General features: G+C 41.2%; 1 protein-coding gene across 5 annotated transcripts in view; it reads left to right on the top strand.

Moving 5' to 3' along the window:
- GBF1 (golgi brefeldin A resistant guanine nucleotide exchange factor 1) overlaps window positions 1-18,592 on the top strand; it is a 184,168-nt gene that overhangs the window by 121,999 nt on the left and 43,577 nt on the right. For 4 of the 5 annotated variants that reach the window (XM_083148530.1, XM_083148527.1, XM_083148528.1 and 1 more), the window contains exons 9-16: window positions 8,461-8,602; window positions 10,421-10,653; window positions 11,644-11,812; window positions 13,728-13,939; window positions 17,446-17,544; window positions 17,797-17,991; window positions 18,103-18,292; window positions 18,442-18,582. In XM_083148530.1, the coding sequence (XP_083004656.1) occupies window positions 8,461-8,602; window positions 10,421-10,653; window positions 11,644-11,812; window positions 13,728-13,939; window positions 17,446-17,544; window positions 17,797-17,991; window positions 18,103-18,292; window positions 18,442-18,582 (1,381 nt within the window). The remainder of the gene's footprint in view (window positions 1-8,460; window positions 8,603-10,420; window positions 10,654-11,643; window positions 11,813-13,727; window positions 13,940-17,445; window positions 17,545-17,796; window positions 17,992-18,102; window positions 18,293-18,441; window positions 18,583-18,592) is intronic. The other variant, XM_083148526.1, reaches the window with a different exon arrangement.

Here is an 18,592-nt window from a genome sequence, read left to right as displayed (position 1 = left end):
TATGCGATGTGTCCGTTTTTATGTGATGCATTGCAGAAATGCGTCGGAATCGCATACATTTTTTTGGCAATATGGCACTAGTGGATGGGGGGCCTTTAGATCTACTTATAAACATCTTGGCAGATCAAGTATACAATACTGAATACAATTTTATTTTGTTGAAGTTGGCCCAATGTGTTTCATGTAGTCTTCTTGGTCCCATGGTTTGAAGTAGTCATTCTAGCACAGTGCACCTGTCACAACCCATGCAGTTCCTCTCTACTTTGGGGTATCGCTTTCTGCTCTGGTGTTTCTATCACACTCTGGTCTGTATCTCCACACTGTGCAGCAAACGACATCCCAGGCAGGAAAAAGGAATTGCACAGGTTGTGACTGGTGAAGGATGTTAGAATAAACACTATTATTTTTATGATCTATTTTGATTAGTTGTGTTTTAATGGAGAGCTGGCTTTCAATTTCCCCTATGTTTCATTCAGTTGACTCATTTCATGACCTATTGCAGTCCCCCCAAGTGTTGTATTCCATTAATTGTACTACTTTCAACATGCGTCCCATACACTTTAATACTACAATCAAGAGATTCACTTGTTGCATTTTGGGCTTGGGATGTTTTGGTGTTGCAGCCCTAAAGATAGAATTGTGGGCTTGGCTCATATCTGGAGTAGCAATAACTAATAGGGTGTTAGAACTAAAATTACCTTACAGTAAGTTATGAAGTCAAGTCATTTTGCATACTTAACATATGCCCCTCAAAAATTGGAATCTTCACTACTTCTCTGCAGGACCCCTTTAAAAATTGACTCATTAAACTAGTGCGTGTGATTCCAAAATCAGAGGGAAAACTAGCAGTGAGCAATGCTAACTAAGAGGTGTAAGGTGTAACTGGAAGTGTTGGGACTTCCGTTCTATTATTCCAATTTTTTGTTTTTCTTGTTTTTCTTGTTCTATTATTCCAGCCAGCCCCAGACCAGTTGGTGCTAGGTTTTATCTCTCAAAAGGGCGGTGGAGCCTGCAAACTGCAGGCTGTCTAACCCTCCCCCCCCCCTTACTTTGTATCTCTAAACCTGATGCCAACCACAGCAGAGCTCTTCCCCAAGCCCAGTGGCTAAGAGGCTAACGGAACTAGAGCAGGTATTACCCAGGAGTTTGATCCGCACACCTTGTTACCTGAAAGAAAAATAGTCCTTGTGTCAACTGACCTGGTGAAGTCTGGAATCATGGATCTAGTCTCTATGGTTTCACTGGCCCAAATTGGAAAAGCTCAGTGCTGGTTACCCAGAAATCAAAGTAGAACCCATGTGTGTTGTGTCCTCCTGATTTTGTGGTAACCAGGACTAAGCTGTAACTGCCAGAGCTGGACAAACAATGGAGGTATGGCTACTAATAATAGTTTTCAGTTATTTTTCTCTTTATCAGCATACAGAAATAGGCAGTGTGTGCCCACTTCAGGGACTTATTTCAGTTGCATTGAAAGCTGGACCAGACAAAAGCCTAATGAAAGTTTATTAGAAGAACCCAAATATCAAATGTCTAGCTACATTTGCACTCACTAGTTTTATTGCTCCTGGAAAATGATCAAAAACAACACAAATGCATACATGTATGTGCACTGATGTGTCTTATTGGTGCTAGTCCATATGGGCCCTAAATTGTTTTCATGCTTTAAGCATGAACAGCGACAGTTGCACAAATTGTTTTCTAATCTATTGATGCTTGCCTATTAGAATACCTTGGCAACTTTTTTATAACACAGTTGAATACATTTGGAACCATGGACTGCCATCTTACAGTGTGCATGTTATTGTGCCTTAACCTCCACGTCTTGGTGTTTCTACCGGTCCCCTGTCTGCAATTCTAATGTTTAATTATAGGCTCTTTACATGAATTACTAATTATGGCTCGTGCCATTTTTTTTTGAGGCTTACAATATCTTTTGGAAAAACAAACGAGTTCAGGTAAGGAGGCTTGTTCATGGCTGTCTCCCCCCTCCTCAGTAACAATATTTGTGCATTTATTAACACATAGCCTTTGTGTATTATTATTGTCTCAAGAAAATTAAAGAAATCTGATAATCACTATACATCTGAAATCAGATTCACTTGAAATTGTTTATATCATTTATTCCTGTTGCTTACATTTTTATGTGATGCTAAAACTGAAAAGCTATAGGCAGTGCCTCATGAGGTGGCCATTTTATGGCTGAGTTAATATTCGTGACAATGCAGCCTATTGTTGGAAACCAACAGTCTCACTGAGACAGAAAGCACAGAGATAATGGTTCAGTCCAGAAAATAACTCTCCATTCTCATATTAACTGGGTGAATGATATTCTTCACATCCCTCCATAATCACATTACGAATAATATCTGGACAAACTACTTTGGGTGCAATACCTTTTGGAGCAGTGTGTTAGAATGACATAGGAATAATGGCATGGCGGAGCATCTCCACTGCAGCATTGTTCATTTTATCTTACACCCTCATAAGGTAAGATAAGCAATGTTGTACTAACGAATCACCAATGTGCTCAGCCGCATATGGTCACCAAATACTACTCCAGAATGCATTGCCTCTTAATCGCCATTAAAGTCCAAGTTTTAAGGATATCCATATTTCAGTCCAGATGATTAATTCAAGTCAAATGAGGCACTGATAAACTCCTTCAGTGGTGTGTTTTTTTAATTTTTTTTATAGGTAGTGCTCCCCACTGGGCGAGTTTTTTAGGGGGATCGCTCCCTAAAAAAAACACCACGCTTTTGTCCCAGGGGCCAGGCAGCGCTGCTGAGCACTAGGTCTGTCACTGCCCGGGCCTGCCCCCAGCAACCGGCATGATGCCACATAGCCCGCCGGGGGGCCTGCTACCGGAACTGGGCAGCGCTGAAGCGGAGTTCAGCCATCAGCTCAGCGCCGCTAACCAGCGGCAATCTCGAGAATTTCCCAGGCTTGTCAGTCTGAGCACTGAAGCTCAGAAAATTCTCATTATTACCACTGAAGGGGTTAAGCTGCCTAGCCTAGAGCATGGATATCATTAAAACCTGGACTGTAATTGTGAACTTTGGTAAGCCCTTCCCTAAATGTAAACAAACTATGGTACTTTTTTTTTTTTTTTTACTAGCTCACAGTGTTACATTTTGTAATGGATCTCACATTAGAAGATTCAGTGTACGTTGTTACGAACAATCAAATTTAAGTATGGTAAATTTACCTTGTATTATGATCATATTGTATGTTTAAAGCAAGGCTGTTCATACAGCAAATTAAATATGTATAACTAGTAAGCCCGCTCACAGCAAATGCTTCTAAAGCTAGTCTGCTACCTTGTGATTGCCTCTGTGTTTGTGCATGTGTGAGAGAGAAAGAGGTAATTTCACGCTCACTGCCAACAGATGGTAGTGTTTCAGACACACACACACACACACACTAGACATATATAGATCAGGGGTCCTCAAACTATTTTGCTCTGGGACCCCATCAGACAATTAATTACAGGACCCCAGCAAGTTACTGCAGAAGGTCATCACATCACATGTGTAGTCAGCAGACAGCACATACATGGCAGCATTGTGGAGGAACCAAGTGATGGGAGGAGTCTAAAATAACAGACAATGCAACAGATCTTTCAGACTCCTTGAATCACTGACTGAGATTAGAAAAGTCATCAGCCTGATGGTCAGCAACATGGAGTCACAACCCCATGCTGAGAAGGTCGGGACCCAGTTTGGGGTCAGGACCCACAGTTTTATAGCCGCTGATATAGATCATTGAACTCTAATCTGTTCCATGTATTGTATATGAAGTCTTGTGGCTTTATGAAAGCTCTCCTTTAAGAACTATTTGGTTTTTGATAACATTTGCTTGGTGTCCACTCTTTGTATATTTGGTGTCAACAAAAAAATGTATATGATGTTTACAATTATAACTTGCATAGCGGGAAAGTAATGCATAATTGCTGTTACATATTTAACTTTATTTTTAATTATTTATTCGAAGTATATTAAATTCGGTACTATTTTAACATTTTAGAATTCGTAGAATTCGCTGCTTCAGTTTTTTGCTGTGTCAATATAGTTTTCTGTACTAGTTAATATTTCTGAGCTTGTCACAAACATACTTTTTTTCAAAAGTCTTCCAAAAAAACCTCTTATGTAGTCAAGTCATTACTCTCAGCTAAGGTACAAGTAAGCCCTTGCACGGTCTATAGAATAATAAAGTAACAATGTGGGGTGTGATGAGACCTACATAAGTATGACCTACGGGGTTTGTTTAACTCATCACGATTGCTGAATTATGTTTTGTGCAAATATCCCGTTAATTAGAGACTTGGATATTATATTCTTTATTGTAACTTCCTTGAAGTTGAGTAATAAAGACTGTGGGCTTGATAAGGAGTTGAATGTGCTGCTGTTGATGTGTGTAATGCAGAGCTGCACATCTGCACCGAAGAGGTGTAACAGAGCGTTCTCACACAGTCTTTAAGTTCAATGAGGACATGTTAGTGCAACTGCCTTCTATACAGACCTGTAGTGTTAATTCTAGCACCCGCCATCTTTGAAAACCCATGCAGTTCCTCTTCCCTGCCTTGGGGTGTCACTGTCTGCCGTAGTGCTTCTAGCACAGTGTGGTCTATAAATCAGAACTGATATGCAAACCAAACCTGTGCTAGAAACACCACAGCAGACCGTGACACCCCAGGCAGGGAATACGAACTACTTGAGTTTTCAAAGATGGCGGGTGCTAGAATGAACACTAACCTAAACATAAAGAAAAAAAGATTTCAACTCAAAAATTGGGCGCCCCTCTCTCGGATCTAATGTGGTGATAATATTAAATGTGAGGGAATAATTAATAGGTATACTTCCCCTTTAAGTTGTGCTTCTTTAGCAGGCTTCACTCTTCATATATCCTTTTCTCTCTCGAGGGGAATTATTGGAATTTCCATATAATAGAGATGAGAGATAAAAAATAGAAATCCAAACATGTGAAGTATGTCTAAATTCAGAAGGTTATGGTAGAATGGAGTGATATAACGGTGGCGTACCACAACTCACTATAGGTAAGTTGGAATACTCCTATCAAGGTATCTTTCCTTAAAAGCAAATCGTACCCCTACTCACGATCAGGTATGGATTTTCAAACATATAATAGTTTCTTTTCCGTCTCTTTTTTGGTAATACTTTTATTTTGCAAAAAACGGTATCCAATAAAAATTTACAAAAAACACAGAAGACTTGTGACAGATTTTAGGATGAAGGCAGTGCGGCTGTGAAATCTACACACACAGCAAAAGTCCAGATCTTGACTGCGTGTGGACTACCACTTTTCACTTACCTTCTTCCCTTGTAGTCTGTTCACAAGCTTTCAATAAAATACACATGCACTAGTCCAGCAACAACAACATGTTTCGAGATGCCTCAGATCTCTTCATCAGGTTCCTGATGAAGAGATCTGAGGCATCTCGAAACATGTTGTTGTTGCTGGACACACACGCAGTCAAGATCTGGACTCTTGCTGTGTGTGTAGATTTCACAGCCGCACTGCCTTCACCCTAAAATCTGTCACAAGTCTTCTGTGTTTTTTGTAAATTTTTATTGGATACCGTTTTTTGCAAAATAAAAGTATTACCAAAAAAGAGACAGAAAATAAACTATTATATGTTTGAAAATCCATACCTGATTGTGAGTAGGGGTACGATTTGCTTTTAAGGAAAGATACCTTGATAGGAGTATTCCAACTTACCTATAGTGAGTTGTGGTACGCCACCGTTATATCACTCCATTCTACCATAACCTTCTGAATTTAGACATACTTCACATGTTTGGATTTCTATTTTTTCTCTCTCATCTCTATTATATGGAAATTCCAATAATTCCCCGAGAGAGAGAAAAGGATATATGAAGAGTGAAGCCTGCTAAAGAAGCACAACTTAAAGGGGAAGTATACCTGTTAATTATTCCCTCACATTTAATATCACCACATTAGATCCGAGAGAGGGGCGCCCAATTTTTGAGTTGAAATCTTTTTTTCTTTGTGGTTCTAACGTGTTTGGATATTAGGGAAATATCCTTTAACTCAGAGTAGGCGACTCTCTCTAATCATATAGTGCGCCAAGGGATTTTTCATACTAAAACTTCTCCAACTAACCTAAACATGACCGTAAATATGCAGGTTTCAGGTGGATCTTTTGCATGTTGTATGGAATAGCCATGGGTAAATGACAAAAAAAAAAACATTTTTAGAAAGGGGCCAGGTGCACAGGAAAATGCGTACAACTGCATAAAGGTAAATACACATTTAACGGATTTCTGTGCATCAGGTATATGGTCATGTTTTTATCAGCCTTGCATATAATCATGGAAAGATTATGGAACTCCATGACAAAATGCAGGCCTGTCTTCATGAAAGGAAAGCTTCCATTTCCAGCATCCCAGCTCAGTCATCCGTTTCCATACTAGTGCTTGTATGCTGTGTACCTGCATTATTCCTTGGTGATTAGAGTCCTCTTTTAAAGTACCTATATCTGAGGAGTTTGATAAAGACTCCTCTGTGCACAAACCTTTCAATATTTTCAACTTCCTTCTATGATGCATTAGTAGTAAATAGTGCTAAATAGTAGTAAATAGTGCTATATAATAAATCACATTTTACTTCTATTATAATTCCTTTTTATTGGGATCCTGTGGCACTCGCAACTGTTGTGGAAATGATCATTGCAGCATGCCCTGCCACATTTTTAGTCTACCCAAGGGTTGTGTTTCCCTGCCTTATTATTTTTAATGCCATGAACTGGTTGGACAATTGATAACTTGATAAATTCATCTGAATTTTATTAGGTTTTTAGGTACCATTTTCCATATGTAAACTTTTTTCAGATGGTTCAATACCATCTACCCCAAATAGTGTAGAATTTGGAGACCAGTTACTAAAACTAGGAGCTTGAGGTATGTTGTATGGAGCTAGGGATGATTATTTGAATATAAATTACTCCGTTAGGAGCTAGCAGAATTTTCATAGGAAGTTTTGCCAAAGGGGATATACACAGGACACTCTTCTCTACTGGGTTGTACTTCATCTTTTCCACTGTTTCAGCTACACCATGACAGTACAGTTAGGGAGCCTTTAATTGCTTGGTGATGCTCCTATGACTTTATGTCCATTTTGTGTCCATGGAAAAAGTTGGTGACTGATCCAGTGAACGTTAAATAATTTAAAACTAGCTCCACTTAGTTTATTGAAAAAGGAAGCCCCTTGTGTTTACAAAGCCTGTCCTACTCAGTGCATAGACTACAAGGTGTCACATGGGATTGACGTTTTATACTGTATTTAACCATATAGTTGTATCCTAAAATGTATTACCCCTTTCTTAAAATGGAACTCTTCACTATCTGTTAAGATGTAGCTTGACATGACTATCTACGGAACACTTTTAGTTAGTGATCAGAGATGCTGTGGAGACAGGCGTGTCGTAGGAGACCCCAGTAATGAAGCACCCTTGACTATTGATCAATAGCAGAAGTAAAAGGGAAACAGAATGGTTCCATTGTTTGTTATGACTGGGACTATCTAATGGATGTTTCAGGGTTCCAATATAATAATTAAAAAAAAAATTATGTGTATATGTATGTGTGTGCAGTGTTGTAAGGTATTCAAGCTTAGTAGCTATTTAAACATAAAACTCCAAAACATTGATTTCTCCTTAATGGGGTTTTCTATTTCTAGTTGCAGTGTCTACTGAGTATGACAAAGTTGCTCTCTGTATATAAATATCTGATGTAGAGATTACTCCAGAGCGGAGTCTGTATAATGGCCTATTGTGGGCCATGCTGATGGCCCATCACAAATACAGATGGGTCCTATATCTTTGTTGCATTCACACCAAACAGCCCCTTTTGGTGCGCCAGGTCCCGAGAGACTGCTAGCATCAAGTGTCTGGTTTTGCTGAAAATGCATCTTTGTCACACCACAAGACTCTCTTGATTCATTCTTAATGTGACACATGTATGTCTTTCAGCTGAGTCTCTGAATCTGCATACCAAGTGCTAAGATGCAGCTGCTCTGGCTATTTAATATGTCAAGCTCCATATACAGACTTTGATGTATGCTTGTGTCCTGCTCTTATTGCTCCCTATAGCAGCATTCTGTAGCAGGATCACAATGCATATAGGTCATGCGCATGCCACTGCGTGCACATTGCTAGCCGGTTCCCATTAGAATGAATGGGCGGCAAGCTTTTCCTTGGACTGCACTGTTTTGGTGTATTTATGCAATAGTGTTTTTAATATTTTTAGATTTAGTGTGAAACATTTTTGTATGTTTGTGTTATCCCTCATTCATATAACTTTCCCAGAATCTATCTAGAGATGAGAAATTGCTGTGGTGGTAACCTGTCCTCATACAGTGACTAGCATGAAATACGGTTGCGTTATGGCACTTTAACATTTGTGTGATGTGTCTTCCTAATAGCTGAAAATGAGGGCTGGAGGTACAAGCGAGTCCTCAAAGTGGAAGAAACAGAAGAGATCTCCAAGGCCACCGCGTCATGTAACGAAGATTGGTACAGAATCCTCACAGCAACCTCTGACAAATGGCTCTACAGCAAACACAGGTAGTTGTTGGACAACTTTTTTGTAAACAATTTATTTAAAGGTTCATTTCTTCTTAACCTAAAAGTACAGTGTACTTGTGAAATGAGCTATTTTGCTATATATTCTCAGTATTAGATTTTTGCCAACTTTGTAGTTGTCCCTTTTTTCCTTTGAGTTGTGTTCGTCAGCATCCAGTCTCTTAGCAGCTCTTAGGTGATGGTATTTTATCCAGCTCTTGAAGCTGATTGCTGGTTGCCGGCCATCCTATGTCGAAGCACTGTGCCAGCCAGCTCATTTCTCTATATTATACTGTAGGTGAGCTGTTTCTCTTGGAACCTCAAAGCAGAAGCAGTTCGTATACTGTGGAACCCTGCTGCATTCCAGTCCCACCTTCTAAAGCACGTGTGGTTTAGAATATGTACATTAATTAGATAGACAGTCATTCAGTTGACGCCATATGACTGACAGGTACATAAGTATATGGAACGTATTGACATAAAAAGGTTGACACTAATTTTTTTGGGCTGTCATTTTCTATTTTTCATCAGTTATTGTAAACCTATATTCTCACAGGGTCGCTTCGCAAGGCACACTTTGGGCAATGTGCAATTGTCCACTACCACTGTGCTCGGCACGAGTTACTATTCCCAGTTGTAGACCAAGTAGATCAAATATACAGTGAAATATCTCCTCAAAGTGGTCTATCATTATTGTTGTCGACATTTTTAACCTGTCAGCCTTAAGCACTGTCTACAATTTACAGGTTAAGCTTCTGACCTAATACATGTTGACCTACTGCTTGTCTATACATTGGAACCCTTTTAAAGCTATAATAACCTGTGGGCACCTTTACCACATAAGGAGGTTTAACCTCTTGTTTTAAGCTAAGGCTGATGTCCTGTATGTAATGACCGAATCAATATTAATATATGTGTCTGTTAGTGTAATATTATATTCTTAGCTTTTATTAGTTCTTATACTTTCAGCGAAGAGCATTATATATGGCGTTAGATAACATCTCGCAACTTCCCTCAGGCTCCAGACAGAGTTAAAAGCCAAATGCTCTCTGTTCTATAGGTGTTACAACTTAGCGTCCATGCTCACAATCTTAATACCGGTACCAATAGGGCCCTCCACACATGCCCATATTAAGGCATTTTCTAAGTGACTTTTCTTAGTTTGGCAAATTCGTTTAGAAAATGTCCCGTGTCTCTGGCCAAGATTGATGGGCAGTGTCTATCAATCTAGTTGTCGCCAGTGTTTTCCACCGAAGAACGCTGGCGCTGTCAGCTCGCTCAGAACAGCTGACCGCTTGCTGAGACAGCGGCGCAGCAGTGGCTGACCTAGCATAGCTAGGTCGCCCTACACACAACCGTATATAAGGTTATCACATAAATACTTGGCTATTAACATTGGTCCGTGCCCCAGTGGAGCTTATGATCTAAATTCCCTACCACATGCATATTCACACCAGGGTTCATTTTTTTGGGAGCCAATTAACCTACTAGTATATTTTTTTGGAGGAAACCCATACAAGCATGGGGAGAACATAGATACTCCACACATTGGTAAGGTCATGGTGGGAATCAAACCCATTAATGGTGTCTGACATGTGCCAGCCGACATGAAATGAGAGTCATTATAAATATTTTTAGAATCTCCAATAGTATGCGGAGCCTCCCTTATGCAGTAGTGTCTATTATTAGTTCATGCTCAGTCAGTGCTTTTCAGAATTTGTGTAAAGCGATAAGTCATGTGGCTAAAAGCAGTCAATGACAGATCCGTCATTCCATTCTACATTGTGTTATACATTTTATATACATGGTTTCTTCTTGTAGGTGGTATTCCATTTATTGATGCTGCTTCCCCAGATGCTACCTCTCCTATCTCAGCTGGAAGCTCAGAGGCCGCGTCATCTGTCCTCAGCCCCACAACTGACAGTGCAGTAGGGTTGTCTCAGGCTACATCTAAAGAAGATCTCTCTGAAATAGATAATACAAGCCCTGCTGCTGCCTTTCAGTCATCGGAAGACCTGTATCTGTCAGAACATTCAGGCCAAGATTACCACAGGGTAGGAGTTATTTTTTAGAATGTGGTATACGATCATATTGTATTGAGTGCAGGGCGGCGGCTGGCCCTGGCAGAATGAGATCAAATACGCATTTTGCTCCCTAAATCACGGGGTTCATATCCTGGCCAGAACTGCCCTAAATCCCTCATTAAGGGGGGTATGCAATGTCTTTCGAGCTCCCGCAGCCATCTCCCGACAGGGGAGATGGCTGCGGGGCCCTATTCAATGCTGTCTTCCCCGACAGCATTGAACAGGGGTTTTGCGCAGAACGAGCCCGACATCACAAGCTGTCGGGCTCTTTCTGCCGAGAAAAGCCGGAAATAGGCGAGCTCCCGGCCGGAGCTCGTCTATTTCTGTCATCAACTCGCGGCCACGCCCCCTTCTCGGCGGCCGGGACATTGAATCCCGACTGCCGAGCTCCAGGCGAGCTAACCGAGAACGGGACAGGGGCACGGCTGTCGCGCTAGCTCGACAGCCGTGCCCCTGACATTGAATACCCCTAAGACTGATCTGAAAACTCTTTTGTGCTGTTAACTAATATGAAAGCAGAAATTTGTTGATTTTTTTTTTTTGATCTTTTAATTTCCCTTCACTCATTTATTTCCCTATTAATTACTATCCTATTTTGAATGCATCTTTGTTCACTGCAATGAACTGGTTGAATTTGTTGTCTATTAGGTAATCTTATTAGGTGCGAAGGATGTGCTGTTTCTGGGGCGGTTTAACATTGGCAACAGCCCCAGATCTTGCACACATCGTGGGCTGGTTTCAGCCTGAATTCGCACAATATTTTGTGTAAATATGTGCCGCCATAAAGTGCGTCCGCTGCCGTAATGATTCGCACACGCACGATCATTGCGGCTAATAGGATTGACTCCTTAGATTGTGTGTCTCGTATTATTTAGACTGTTTTCGGATCTAAGTATAATGTGTCTCTGTCAATGTCATCTACTTTTGTACAATTATCGATTTTCTGCATTGTATGTAAAGAATGACGAATTACTGGAAAGAAAGACACAATCTACTTCTGTAGAATCCATCCCTGAAGTACTAGAAGATAACACGTCAGTGGCTGAGCATTCTGATTCTGCCTCCGTTCATGATATGGACTATGTCAATCCTCGGGGAGTTAGGTTTACACAGTCTTCGCAGAAAGAAGGTGAGTAGGAAGATTTGCAAGGTCTAGTGCAGTGGTTCCCAAACTATTTAGACTCACAGCACCCTTTAGTATCAGAATTTTATCCAAGGCACCCCTAGGTCAAAAGTTTGTTATTGATCAATTAAATAAATTGTGTTTATATAACATCGTTAAGTTTAGTTATTGGGTGAGGGACAAGATTTGCTTATTTTTGTCCACATATGTTATGATTGGCAAGGTTAAAGGAGATAAAGTTTCTCACCCAGTGAAGGAAAGGTTTCTTTACAGTATGGGCAGTTAAGATGTTGAATCCTCTGCCTGAGAAGGTTGTTATGGAAGACTCAATTGATATATTTAAAAAGGGGTTAGACAAAATTTTTGCAGAAAAAAGTAACAGGGTCCGAACTATTAATCATAATGAACTATAGTGAATCAGTAATAAATTGGACAGCTATTTTGGATCATCGGGGATTCTAGTTTATAACAGATAGGCATTAACCTCATCTGGGTCGTTACACTGCAGGAGATCCTGGAGAGGTTGAACTTTATGGACTAAAGTCTTTTTTCAACCTCTGGGTTACTATATTGTCATGGGAGAAGTGATCCATATGTTAGCTTCATCTTTGTTAGATAGGCTAGGGTTTAGTATTTCTGGCTTAAAATGTCCTTCTCCGTGGATCCTTCATCTATAAGCCCTGGATTTTTAGGATCTAAAAAACAAAATCTATTTTTTTTTCCAATCCATATTTTCGGATATTATAGGTAAATTTCAGTTTAGGGAATTGTGCGTTGTATGAAAAGAAAACAAAGCCATGAAACATATCATTACATTCAAAACACTGTGGTTTCGGACACCACTGCACCAGATGGGCAGTGGTGTCACTTACCCATTCCACAGTTAATTATATATTATTTCAACTTCTGAAACAGAGGGGCAGATATATTAAGCCTTGAGAAGAAAGAAAATCGAAGGTAATGATGCAAGCTAATAAGTTCCTATCTGTGAAGTTACTGGCTGGGTTTGAAGAATGACAGTTAGGAACTGATTGGCTGGTGCCCTATCACCTTTGATTTTATCTCTTCTCCAGGCTTAATATATCTGCCCCAGAATTTAGTCTTTTTAGGTTCTAATGGTCAAAATAGGTCATGTTACGTATTAACATTCCTATTATAGCAACTATCCCATTGGTTCCAAGACTGTGTGCTGTGGCACCCTGGGGTGCCGTAGTGCTCCTGCCAGGGTGCCACAAGTGGTGGTCGAGTACCAAACCACATTGTTCATGGTCACTGTGATTGGTAAAACCAATGCTAGTGGCTTCCAATCAGTAATGTATGTGGACAAACTTAAGTGCAGCCCTGTCTACCAGTACATAACAGTACATAACCATACCTAATGATGACAGATATGCACAATTTAATTAATATTTCCTTAATTTGGCATTATGAATCCTTTGGCCTAGGGCTTCCATTAAAGAAATGCTGGTACTCTATGGATCCATGACTTAAGAAAAATAGGGAACCATTGGGCTACAATAATGATGCCTATTGCAGTTTGCACTTTCCTAACACTCTAACTGCTAATAACTGCTAATCTTCATACATCTGCCCAGTGCAACCCTTTCAGCCACAATGGGTCTATTTCCTGAGAATAAGTGTTACATTGCTTTTCATGGCTAGATTATACAGTACCAGAAGTTCTGTCTGCTGTATATTCTAATACACGTGGCACATCCTATTATGAACACAATGCTTGTAACCACTTTTGCCTTTCCTCTTTATCTCTTGTTCAAATTGTCTATATGAACAATATTTGTATTTCCATCATTTATTCAATAAGGACAATTCCGTAGCAAACGCTGTAATTTGTTTTGTCTTCTGTGTTGGGTTTGTATTAAACATTACATATTATAATCCACACAATTTCCATTTTTTTTAGGAGCAGTATTAGTCCCTTATGGACTTCCTTGTATCCGGGAATTATTCCGCTTCCTCATTTCACTTACCAATCCCCACGACCGCCATAATTCTGAAGTGATGATACACATGGGCTTACAGCTGATTACAGTAGCATTGGAATCTGCCCACATTGCAAACTATGTTTCTCTCCTGGGTCTCGTGAAGGATGAACTCTGCCGACACTTGTTTCAGGTAGTGTAGTCACTGTTTTATCTTGTGTAATAGGACCCCTAACAAGTTATAGTGGATATTGTAATACGTGTAGAAGTTTCTTTTAAAATATTTTTTATAAGGCTGAAGCTGCACACAGCCCCATTATTATATACGAGTAGTAGATCCACATTAGACAACAACACCATTATATACTTACCTGGTCATATTGATCAATAAGATCTAAAACAACTAGCTCTTTTATATATATATATATATATATATATATATATATATATATATATATATATATATATATATATATATATATATATATATATATATATATATATTAACTTTTGATTTTATTATAATTTTTCTTGAGTTTAATTTTATTTTATTTTTTTATGTTTATTTTCATTGTTTTTTATGGCACAAGGGATCCACATTGTATTCAGTGCTTAAACATACTGTGCAAACAAAACCAGAGAAAAATGCAAACATGTAAAAAGTACAAAAGACTTCTAGTAGAAAACATTGCATATGTAAAAATGAAGGGAGAAATGCACTATGTAGACAAGTGATTGGATTCTCCCACTCAAGCGAAATCAGAATCAGAATCAACTTTATTGGCCATGTGTGCTTGCGCACACTAGGAATTTTTTGTGGATTACAGTGCAGCATCAAGCAGGGATGAAATGGGGGGGGGGGCATTACATGCATTCCATTGAGACATTATACGCATTACATTGAGAGCATTTAGACATCACTTGCGGGGATTACATCACATGCCCGCCGAGCTGCACAGCGCCTAGGCAGCCATCAGTGGCGCCACTGGTCGTTGCAGCAGCCAGGTAGGTAGCAATATAAGCAGGGACAGTACATTTATCACATAAGGAACATGTACCTGCCGAGCTGCACAGCGCCTAGGCAGCCATCAGCGGCGCCAGTGGTCGTTGCGGCAGCCAGGTATGGTAGCAATATAAGCAGGGACAGTACATTTCTCACACCGGGAAACATATACCCGCCGAGCTGCACAGCGCCTAGGCAGCCATCAGCGGCGCCACTGGTCGTTGCAGCAGCCAGGTAGGTAGCAATATAAGCAGGGACAGTACATTTATCACACAGGGAGCATGTACCCGCTGAGCTGCACAGCACCTAGGCAGCCATCGGCGGCGCCACTGGTCGCTGCAGCAGCCAGGTAAGTAGCAATATAAGCAGGGACAGTACAGTTAAACAGGGACAGTACAGTTAACACATGATGCATATGCACAGTTCCTAGGCAGCCATTTGCGGCGCCATCTTGAATCTTCCTGTGGGAGAGCCGTGGGAGGGGGAGGGGTAAAGTCAGTGAGGCCGGGGGAGAGTCAGTGGATGGAGGAGGGGGGGGGGTGCGGAGCTGCCACAGGGTTACCCGGGGCTGGTGCGGCCTGTTGGGGGGGGGGGATCCTACCGGCCTCTGGATGAATTGCCGGTGGTCCCCCTGGCTGATCTGCCTCCTGTCCTAGCTGGGGGGGGGGGGGATGGGTCCCTTCTCACCGGGTCCGCTGCTCTTCTTTTGCCCGGCACCCCTGTGTCCATAGGGCAGTGGAGGTGGTCCTAGGGTGTGTCCCCCAGCCGGTGGTGTTGCCGGGGGCATCCGCTCTGCTCCGCTCAATCCGGCCGTGTCACCTGTGATGCAAGGGCCGCGTCAGAGCCAGCAGGAGAGGCCGCGGGTGTGGCACTTGGTCCAGGCCTCAATTCGCCGGCGGCCGCAGTCAGATCGGTGGCCGCGTCGGAGTGCTCGACGGGTCCCGGGGGGGGAGGCGAAGGGGTTGAGTGGCGCCTGGGATGATTACACACCCGCCCCGTGCAGGTGAACTGCGGCGGGCAAGTGAGTCAGCCTTCTTCCAGCTCCGGCCGCATCGTCCTCGGCTTGCGGCGCACGCTTCCCTCCTCCTCTTCCACGGTCACTGCCTGCCCGCCTCCTCTGCCCCCTCCGCCGCACGCTGCACGCTGCTCCTGGGGCCGGGGATGGTGGAGCTCCTTGGATGGGGATGGAGCTCCACGTGCATGCGACCATCCCCGGCCCCTTCCGGAAGTTCACGAAATAGTGTGTTCCTGCAGCAGACATGTGTACGTATATGAACGTATAAAACAGGTAGAGGGGCACTGATTAGTTCATTTGCTAATGAAATGGCTTGCCAGAAGGAGCGAACAGAGTTGTAAAAGGGGTGCTTGAAATGAAGTGTGAGAAACATTGTGGATGTTAGGAAGGTCCCTAAATCCACTGTGTCTTTTTTTCATGAATGCATGGAAGAACAATGATCATTGCAGGAATTCACTTTGTCATGGAATACCCCCGAAACTAGAACCCATGGACCAAAGAGTGCTAACCAGGGAGCTGTGAAAGGAAAGCAGTTGTACCATGCATACCATTTGCACAGGCGTTCCAAGCTGCCACTAATGTGTCAGTTTCAACAAGAAGACTGTACGGAGACCCATGCTCTTGGGTATTATGGGAGAGCAGCTGCTCATAAACCACTAACCGCAGCCCAGCACCTATGATGGTGTAAAGAGAACAAGAATCGGACAAAGGAATGATAGCGTTGAGTGTTATGGAGTAATGAATCTTAATTTACACTTTACATATAAGATGGATGGGTTTGGCAATTGCTAGGAGAACATCTGATGCCAGAATGTACAGTGCCTACAGTGAAGCATGAAGGTGGTGACATTATGGTTTGGGTCTGTTTCATCTGGTTTGGCATCAGTTTGCTAACTGTAATTTATGGTCACATTAACACTGAGAAGTACAAAGATTTTCTCAATAACAGTGTGTACCTACATTGTGGCAGTTAAAAACAGAAACAACAAATTTTACCATGACGACAATGCCATCTGTTTACAATTAGAGGGTGATGCTGGACTGGTATACGGTAAATCTGATCACTTGGATGGACTGACTCTTATGAGTCCAGAAATGAATCTAAGGGATCAATTGAATTAAAGCAATGGGTACGTTCTTGGCCTACTCAACCTTCTTCAGAGTAACCACTGTACTCAACTGGCAAAACATACAGATCTTGTGGACAGTTTGCCAAGAAGGGTGTCTGCATAGTGTATATCAAGCCTTCTAAAGTGGACAAGTGGAAGTCTTCCCCCTCCCCCAAACAAATAAAAAAAGACGTTCACATACATACTGTGTTGTATGCATGTTACCTTTTTACCAACTGGCTTTCCCTTGCATGCAAGTGCTGAAAGGTTGCACATCAGTTGCTGAGGCATGAATAAACTCTAAAACATGTAATTTTTTTCCATTACTGTGTGTGTGTGTGTGTGTGTGTGTGTGTGTGTATATATGTGTGTGTGTATATATATATATATATATATATATATATATATATATATATATGTATTCATTCTCTTACCACTGACTCTACGGTTTCAAAGTAATCGTTTTTTGACATATTTACATGTGTTATATAGAGAATGCTTATCCTTTAGGTTTACAGAATTTGTTGCATTTTAAAATCCAATTGTTAAAAATTGTTACTTTGTATTTACAGCTGTTGAGTGCGGAACGATTAAATTTGTATACAGCTTCCTTGCGGGCTTGCTTCCTTCTGTTTGAAAGTATGAGAGAGCATCTAAAGTTTCAGCTAGAGGTAAATTCATATAGATTTGTCATGCCACTGCGTAAGTACTATAGCTATAATGCTTACAGTATTACTCTTGTTATATAGCATTTTATCTTTAAGGTTTTATCATTTTTTTCTCTTGTAGAGTAATAAAGTTGACAGGGGGCCAGATGCATTAAGTAGTATTATTGTCCTCTACCCAGATAGTTGTGTGTTCTTTTACACTCCGCTTTAAATTACAGTAAAATAGAACAATTTACGCTTTTTTTGTTCATACAGATGTATATAAAGAAGCTGATGGATATTATTACCACTGAAAATCCCAAGATGCCATATGAGATGAAAGAAATGGCACTTGAAGCCATAGTACAACTGTGGAGGATACCCAGCTTTGTGTCCGAGCTTTACATTAATTATGACTGTGACTATTACTGCTCCAATCTCTTTGAGGAACTCACCAAACTCCTTTCAAAGGTCCATTGATGTCTTGTGTTTTTCATCTTCTTGGTCTTCTTCTTACACTTCTTTTTAACCACTTAACTTTAAGTGTATAATGTTTGCTGGTCTCTGTGTTTTGCCCCCCAGAATGCCTTTCCAGTGTCTGGACAACTATACACTACTCATCTGCTTTCACTAGAAGCTCTACTGACCGTCATTGACAGCACAGAAGCACATTGCCAGGCTAAGATATTAAGTAACACATTACAGCAGGACAAGACAGAGGCAGGCAAATCGTGTGCGGATAGCACAGAAGTAGCCAGAGATTCTGGAAATAGTAAGTTTTGCAATTGTTATATTTTAGTTACTGCTTCTACAGTTGCTGTAGGCAAGGTGTCCAAATCTCAGTTGTAGGTTCAAAACAAAGCTGGGTTTTTTCCCAAGTGGTTATTAAGTTACCGACTTCATTTGAGCCCTTCTTTCCAGCAGACAATGAGCGTCTTGAGGAATCTGCTCCTTCAAATAACAATACAGAACCCCATGGACCTCGTCCACTAGCTTGTGGCCATCTGCTGACAGATAAAATGAGTCTTGGTGGACAGGAAGCTGAGGATGACAATGACAGAGGTTAGTGGTG

Source organism: Crinia signifera, chromosome 6 (genome assembly GCF_055691185.1).
Source record: "Crinia signifera chromosome 6, ASM5569118v1, whole genome shotgun sequence".
NCBI classification, from domain to species: domain Eukaryota; kingdom Metazoa; phylum Chordata; class Amphibia; order Anura; family Myobatrachidae; genus Crinia; species Crinia signifera.
The sequence above is the reverse complement of the archived record's forward strand: the minus strand, read 5'-3'. Positions and strand labels throughout refer to the sequence as shown.